Source organism: Sceloporus undulatus, unplaced genomic scaffold (assembly GCF_019175285.1).
Source record: "Sceloporus undulatus isolate JIND9_A2432 ecotype Alabama unplaced genomic scaffold, SceUnd_v1.1 scaffold_12, whole genome shotgun sequence".
Taxonomy (NCBI): domain Eukaryota; kingdom Metazoa; phylum Chordata; class Lepidosauria; order Squamata; family Phrynosomatidae; genus Sceloporus; species Sceloporus undulatus.
Window position 1 is genome coordinate 3,113,142 of NW_024802934.1, and position 7,598 is coordinate 3,120,739.

A 7,598-nucleotide genomic window follows, 5' to 3' on the forward strand; every position below is an offset into this window, starting at 1 on the left:
ATGCACACAGCATCATGATCATGATCAGGACCAGCACATGGGTAGAAAAGCTTAAATCTCTCCACCTTACATTTGTTAGTTTTTAATCTAAAGTTTTGTCACCTCACCTACTGGAAGAGAGCTAAAAAGAAAAATTCAATTGATATCACAGGATATATTTTTTTTAAGCCATTTACTTGAACCCCAAATATTTAGAAGGGAATGACATGAGAGAGTAGACTTGACCCTTCCCTAAGAATACTGTTCTTAATTTGGATCAGAGTCCTACACACTCCTTCTGGAGTAAATAAAAAGCTATGTTCAATAGCATACGTTTAAAGTGTCATGTAGTTTAAGTATGTGCACATGGCCATGTCATATTCATCTTTGCAAATGTATTGCTTGCAGTATCAGGTATTATCCAGTACTATTGGGGCAACAAGCACAGACAGTGATGGCTTTAATCCTCCTCACTGGTACCTATAAGAGTTCCTTCTCCCTATATATTCACTGCAATGGATTTAACACCTCTTAAACACATTTGAAACCAAGACTCATTCTGTTTAATATATCTCGACAGTCAAGACTGTTTAAGTTTTAAGATAAGTCAATTTCCAACTATAAATATTTCTTGTTTGATGCAGAGAAGTAGATTAAGTCATGAAATTGTTGTTTTTACTTTGGTGAAATACTACATTGAAAAGTAAGCCTGGTCTGAAAGGTGCAGAAATAACTCTAAAAAACAAACAAACAAAAACCACCCCACACAATATTAATTTGTGCTGAAAGTGATGCATACGTTTTTCAGACATACTTCCAGGGAGCTTGGAATGATAAGTTGCACTTCACAACTGAAGCAGAAAAACATTATAATGCATATTTATTTAAGGTGTAAAAAAGAATGGAAAAGTCACACTGTACTACAAGATAAAAGGCAATAATTATTGGCACAAATATACCTGGGTATGAAAATGTAAAATGCACATTGCATAAGGGTCAATGGTGATTTCTTTTGGGCAGAAAAGGATTAAACAGCAGCTTGTCTTCACAGTTTATCTTTTGTGCAAATGCAGCATTAAGAAGATAGCTGTATCTACAAACAAATTTAGAAAGGTAAGAAAATAATTGTAAAGCTCCAGGTCTCTCTAGTGGAAGAGTCATGCTCTGAACCAATTTTTTCCTGACTGAGACATGATAACCCTATGTTCCTGTTGCTAGGTACTCAGCTGCTCAATCAAATCTTCCACAGTGTATACAATAAGTTTGATATCCTCCTTTTCCTTCATTCGATGACCACCACCTTTGCGAAGAATAACATCCACATCTGCACCAACAACACGTTCAGCAACTTTCATGGAGATCTGCCATGGGACATCTTCATCCTTCAAGCCATGAATAAGACGCACAGGACACTTTATGGGAAGGGGACTAGTCAAAACACAGTGATTTTCTGCTTCCTGAATGAGTTCATATGGTACAGAATAAACTCCTTCTTCATTGTGCTTGGTTGGCAGCCTCCATTCACCCTTTTCTTCTATTTCTTTTTTTACCTAGGAAGATAAATGAATGACAGACTGTAAAACTGATTACTGGATAGGACTTGATACCTAAGTTCTGTTTAAAACAAGACTGTCCAAATGTTGTCCAAATGGTAAGATCCACATCTCACCATTGTGCACTTATAATAAATAAATAGTCTAAACTGCTGTAGGGTAGCTGCTATGGAACTGAACCACAGGTTAAGTCTCCTGTTCCCATTTTGCAGCTGCCATGAATGCACTAGGCAGACTTGGCCAATCAGTACAGAGAATGAAGTCTCCTGCTGATATCAGCCTCAGACATAACAAATGTAAGATCCATTACCAAGTCATGGATTATGTAAAAATTAAAAAAAGTAAACTGTATGACTCTGAGACATAGATGGAAAGATATCATGCAGGCAGATGTTGAGGAATAGCATTTACATGGCGGAGAAAATTATAGCCAAATATGCTCTTGAAGCACTGATTAAATATGTTCAATTCATCTCTACTTAGCAATAGCGGTAATATGTATGAGCATATATAACCGACATCTGGATCATAGCTGGTATAAGCAGTCTCATCACATTCCCTTCTCCTTTTGTGTCATATCTTTTTAGATTAGGGGTCGGCAACCCCCGGCCCGCGGGCTGGATCCGGCCTGGTGGTAGGACCGGCCCCAGCCTGGTTCTGTCGCCGCCGCCACCAAGGCCACCACCGCTTAGGGATGGCATAGCCCTAATGCAGAGAGAGAGGCCTGGGGCCGCAAGGGCCCTGGGGGAGCCTGTGGAGGCAGCAGGCCGCTTCTGCGGGCTCCTTCTCGGCCCATGCGGCCCCAGGCCTCTCTCTCTGGAGAAAGAGGGCCCTCCGTTATAACAAAAATGGCTTCTCCGTGAACTATTGGTCAACGGAAGAACGAGAGCGCTTCAGTGACGTTTCAGAAGTACGACGAATGTTCCCACCTCCATGCTTCTGGAGTGTTTGGGCAACATTTGGGCTACTATTACCATGTGGTAAGTCCCTTGTGTGATAAGGGACATAGAATCATAGTGGAAGAGATCACAAGAGAAATCCAATCCAACCAAACAATATGGAGATGGAATCCTGCAGAAATCCTATACTTTTACTGCAAGAGGCTCAAAGAAAGTGCCCCAACTTTCTAAATGTCATTCTCCAATATATAGTTCTATCTGAATGACAACTTTCTAACTACAGTATGCCCTTTGTGTACATGGGGGATCTGTTCCAGACTTCCCATATGCTCGAGCCCCATTTAAATGAATGAGGCTCGTGCAAGCGGTGGTGAAGTGGCGCACACGCCTTATTCATCCCTATGGGATGCGCCACTCCTTCCTCTCCACACAGCTTTCAGCATATGATGAAAGCCGTGTAAAGCATGCCTGCATATGAAGCGGGTGCACTGTAGTTATCTAAACTAACACAGAAAGTACTTTCAAAATTTACAAAAGATACCTTTAATAATGGAAAGTGATTCTTCTTCTGCAAGTGTCTGGAGCTTTGATGGGCATTGTATGTCTCCCTCATCTGTTTTTCCAAACCCAGGACCCCACTCAAAACCACTGGAAAAAAAGTAGAGTCATATTCCTGAAAGCCTCCAGGAAGCTCAAGTCTCTTTCAAAATAAGCGGTATGACCTTCGACTTCACAGTATGACCTTTATTGTTCATTTTGGTCACTTCTGCTACTAAATTTCAATGGTATTCAGTGTAGAGTGCACAGTGATCACCTTAACTGCCCACTTCCATTCTTGAGAAATGTCAAGAGTAAACAAGGTTCTTCATACTGCTCATTTGTCCAGCTGACATGGGCTATTTAGTCGGTTAGCAACAGTTCTCTGTAACATGGAGTTCCACACTACAAAAACATCACAGTGTGTGCTTTTAATCAGGAAAGCCAGCATCCCTTCTTACCTCTACAGGAAGCTGTTGAAAAGTGGCTACAAAATGGTCTGCGGCTACAGCTATTCCAACTAATGCTGCCACCTTTTCTGGACGAGCAATAGCAGCATGAAGCATCAGCCATCCACCCAGACTGGCACCAACTAAAATCTTAACATGAAACTAGTATTAGTGCTTTTATGTTACATAAATACACCCAAAACATTTTCTGTGTGAGCAAAAGTGGCTCTACAGGAGTTTTTTAAAAAAAAATCACATTTTTCCACTATTTTTTTTTAACACAAACGCCTTTGAAGTTTCACATTGCTGAGGAGGCCCTGGCCCTATATTGGCCCACAATGGCCTTTAAGGCCTGTTTTAAAAACAGCAAGTGACTTTTAGGCCCAGAAGAGACCCTTTCAACAACAGGAAGTGACATCTGATCATGACCTGTTGTTCGAAAGTCTCTTCCTAGACCTGAAGTGGCCAGGGTGGGGAAAGATGACAAAATGCTGCCCCATCAATCGTGAAGGATGTTTGAAAGTATGTGGACACAAACATTTGATTTCTTTTTGCAGGGGATGTTGTGGAGGACTGTGGCCTTCCAAGCCTCCCACAATTGCCCACATTTGACTTAAGAACTGTATACTTCAAAATAGGTGTAACATTTCCTGAATTCTGCGAGGGAGTACCTGAGTGCACTGTACAATGGAGCCTTGGTATCTTCTGGGGTTTGGTTCCAAGACCCCCTATGGATACCAAAATTCACAGATGCTCAAGTTCCATTATAAACAATGGTATAGTAAATGGTGTTCCTTGTAGAATTTATTTCAAATTTTATTTTTATTTTAAATATTTTCAAGCCATGGATGGCTGAATCCGTGAACAGAGAAGCTGTGGATACAGACAACCAATTGTAGTATAAATACGTAAGTACACCAGCTAACCTGGTAAGCACAGTCAACAGCTGCATTCAGAAGATAATATTTAATAAGTCTAATATGCTGAGATATGATAAAGCTACTTGGCTTATATCCTAAATTATGTGAAAGTTTCATAGAGCAAATGACATGGGAAACTATAGTTATTTGAAGGCTTCCTAGAATGAAGGCCATTTGTTCATGTAGCAGCCTGACATTCAGTCATCTCTCAGCTTACTAATTTGAGATACAATAGTCCAAACCAGTCAATGTTATGTAACTTCCATCTCAAATGGTACCACTGAGTGTATTATTACTTAATGTACAATTGCCCCAATAACTTAGATTTCTTGAATAGCTTACTGTATTTAATGCCACTACTTTTGTTATTTGGGTGATCTACACTTTTCAGTTGTGCCCTAAATTCTGTTCTCAAAAAAGCTCTGTTTAAAAGGCAATTTTACAGAACTTTATGTTGAGTATCAACAACTACACACTAACCTTTATTAACCAGATAAACTCATTTCCTGCCAAAGTCTTTCATACGTCAGGAGTATGTTTGCTTCTTTCAAGCAGTTAGCAGTCTAGCTGTAGTGACATATCCCAGAATTTTTATCCACAAATAGGGGTATAGTACAACTCTAGAGAAGAAAATGCTACATTTAAAAATCAAAGACAATCAACCTGTGGTCCTTGTGTGAGTTCATCCAGTATTGAAAGAACATCCTTCCGCCACTTTCCCAATGTACTTTCTTTAATGTTGCCATCTGAACTTCCACAGCCTCTGTAATCAAACCTAAAGAAAGATGAAAATGAAGACATGGCTTTGTATAAGTTCCACTCAGTGAAGCCATCATATAAAAACTGTTTGGAAAAATGTCGACAGCAAGACAATGTTTTTTTATATTTTTAAAATCTTGTTATTAATGATACTGTTATTTAATTCTTTTTAAACTTTTATATAATGTGTATATCCTTCAATAAGTCTAAAAATTTATGCCCAAACGTTGACCTCAAAATCCCAGGTCGACTTACTCACAGGTCAGTATGGTAATGTGATAGCACCTTTTCAGATTTCCCTATGCTGTGGGAAGAGAGTATCTTTTTCTCTTGAGCAGAGGAAAAGAAAACACAGAAAGAGTCCTAAGTGATTAATTGCTGTTAGACAAACAAACAGAGTCCCTGTCCTGGCCGCTGCTGTCTGATGAAGGCTGAAATCAAAGTTGAAACAAACGCTGAAGCAAAAAGCCTCAATTAGAGTCTCTTGCTGTACATACACACACTGAAGGAGCCTCCAAGTTTTACCCTCAACTTATCCATGGGTCATGGCAAAATTAATAATTTTGGCCCCAAAACCTGCCCTCGATCTATACATGAGGTCGACTTATGGTTGAGTATATACAGCAAACAATGTTTTAGCTGTTTTTAAAAAAAATGCTTTAGGTCAACTTGGGTCCTGCATAAGGAAAAGAAGTGGAATATAAATCAAATAAATATCTAAATAAAAAATTAAACATAACTGACTAATACCAAGAACTGAATGTTTAAGATAAAGGAATGAGATACATGCATCCCATTAAGCACTACTGTGTTCTCCTAAAACATACCTTACAAAAGCATGGCCAACTGATTTGCAGTAGTCTTCCAGCGCAAGTGCTTTTTCGCCATTCATGTTTGAAAAAAGGCCTGCGAGGTAGACAACTCCAGGATTCTTGCCTTTTAGTTTATGATAGGCTAGTTTTGGAAGATCGGTCCGGTTAAGGAAACTGGGAGATGATTTTTGTCTGCGACCTAAACAAAAAACATTTGAGTCATTTAGATTGTCATTGCTGACGTTATTGAAACACATTACAGGCCTAACATAGGCCCTATACAGGCAGGCCAAAATAACACTGCTTCAGGTCACTTTGGAGGTATGGTGTTTCAATGATGCATGCAACCTAAGAGTCTGGAAGCTGCACCAAAGCCACACTCCACTCCTTAGGACATTTAAACAGCATACCTCCAAAGTGACTCAAAGCAGATTTATTTTGGCCTGTCTGTATCAGACTATAGTTAACAAAACCTCTGGCAAAGAAACTCCTTTTTACAAAGTCTTTATATCTGTCCAGCCCATCTTTCCTCCTGGTACTTTTCCTAGCCCAAAGTGTTAAGCAGCACCAACATCAGGAAGATGGTGAAGGAGGGCTTGAGCAACACAGACCTTCACTATTCAGTTGCAGCCGCACACCTACAGTTAACAATGCAATAAACCTGGGATTCTTCTCCAGCTGATCCTACTGTAGTTGTGTGCGCCTACAGTACCTACAATACAGCAGCTGCCTCCAGAGTCCCTTACTCAGCCTATGTGGAAAGTGGGCATGTCTGCCTCATCAGTTATCACAAGCAAGTTAAACGGCATAAACCAAAATGGAAACGGTATGAAAACCTGTGTCTTATGTCAAAGGCAGGCTGAAAGGAGAAATGGAGTCTTCTGTCTGTTCTCTATGAACTGATCTCACAGGCAAAGAACAGCTGAGTAAAAAAACACCTTGCAGTCGAGGAACTTCTGGAGGGAGGGTTCTAAGAAGGGCTAGAAGACTTATCATTTGAGAGACAGCCAGCAGTGCAAAGACCCCCTTATTCCAAGGCTTTTCTTTGCCCTTTTTGTTTACTTGAAGAAAACATGGAATCACTGATAAGATGGGACTGTTTCCTTCCACAACAGTAAGAGACACTCCTGGGTTTCCTATCTTCAATGGATTTCAGATGCTTTGTGGAGATGTGCACTAAGGGAGAATGATGGCATAAGCACTATACATACGTGTGTGTGTGTATATATATATATAGTCTCAGAGGTGCTACAAGATCTCCCTCCATACGTCTCTCCCCCAACAGACAGACAGACAGACACAGGCCTCTTACCCATCAACTGAGGGAAGCCCAGCCCGGTCCTGAGGGCCACCGCGGGCCTCCAAGGGAGCCTCTCCCGCCACAGCAGCCTTGCAGCTCCAGGCAGCGCCATGCCAGACTCAGAAGCACTGCCACCGCCGCCACGCCCCCCTCCTTCAGTCGCGCACAGAGTGAGAGAGAGAGCGCATGCGCCAACTTTGAGCCGCGAGGGAACGAAAGAGGAAATTGCCTCTGCGCGTGCGCCCAAAACTGCGCCGCTCTAGGGCTTTGTCTCTATGGCGGAGGGCGGCCAAGAGGGAAAAGATAAATCGTTTCAATTTTAGAGAGACAAACACGAGTGCAAACTTTCTGTTTGTCTTTCGGCGCCATTTTTATTTTTTGATCTGTGTC

At 41.0% G+C, this 7,598-nt stretch overlaps 1 protein-coding gene across 1 annotated transcript; it reads right to left on the reverse strand.

The window, feature by feature from the left end:
• Nucleotides 1–842: 842 nt before the first annotated feature.
• Nucleotides 843–7,384, reverse strand: LOC121917195 (palmitoyl-protein thioesterase ABHD10, mitochondrial-like). Its single transcript, XM_042442921.1, has 5 exons — nucleotides 7,221–7,384; nucleotides 5,924–6,107; nucleotides 5,001–5,112; nucleotides 3,430–3,567; nucleotides 843–1,529 (listed from the first exon to the last, which is right to left on the reverse strand). Exons 1-5 carry the CDS (start codon nucleotides 7,318–7,320, stop codon nucleotides 1,194–1,196), a joined length of 870 nt encoding a protein of 289 aa, XP_042298855.1. The 5' UTR covers nucleotides 7,321–7,384; the 3' UTR covers nucleotides 843–1,193.
• Between the last annotated feature and the right edge of the window lie 214 nt (nucleotides 7,385–7,598).

Coding starts and splice junctions, on each gene's coding strand:
- LOC121917195 (XM_042442921.1), bottom strand. CDS start 7,320: ATGGCGCTGCCTGGAGCTGCAAGGCTGCTGTGGCGGGAGAGGCTCCCT. Junction 5,113..5,923: donor GTTGGCCATGCTTTTGTAAG/GTATGTTTTAGG, acceptor ATCTTTCTTTAG/GTTTGATTACAGAGGCTGTG. Junction 3,568..5,000: donor AACTCACACAAGGACCACAG/GTTGATTGTCTT, acceptor TTTCATGTTAAG/ATTTTAGTTGGTGCCAGTCT.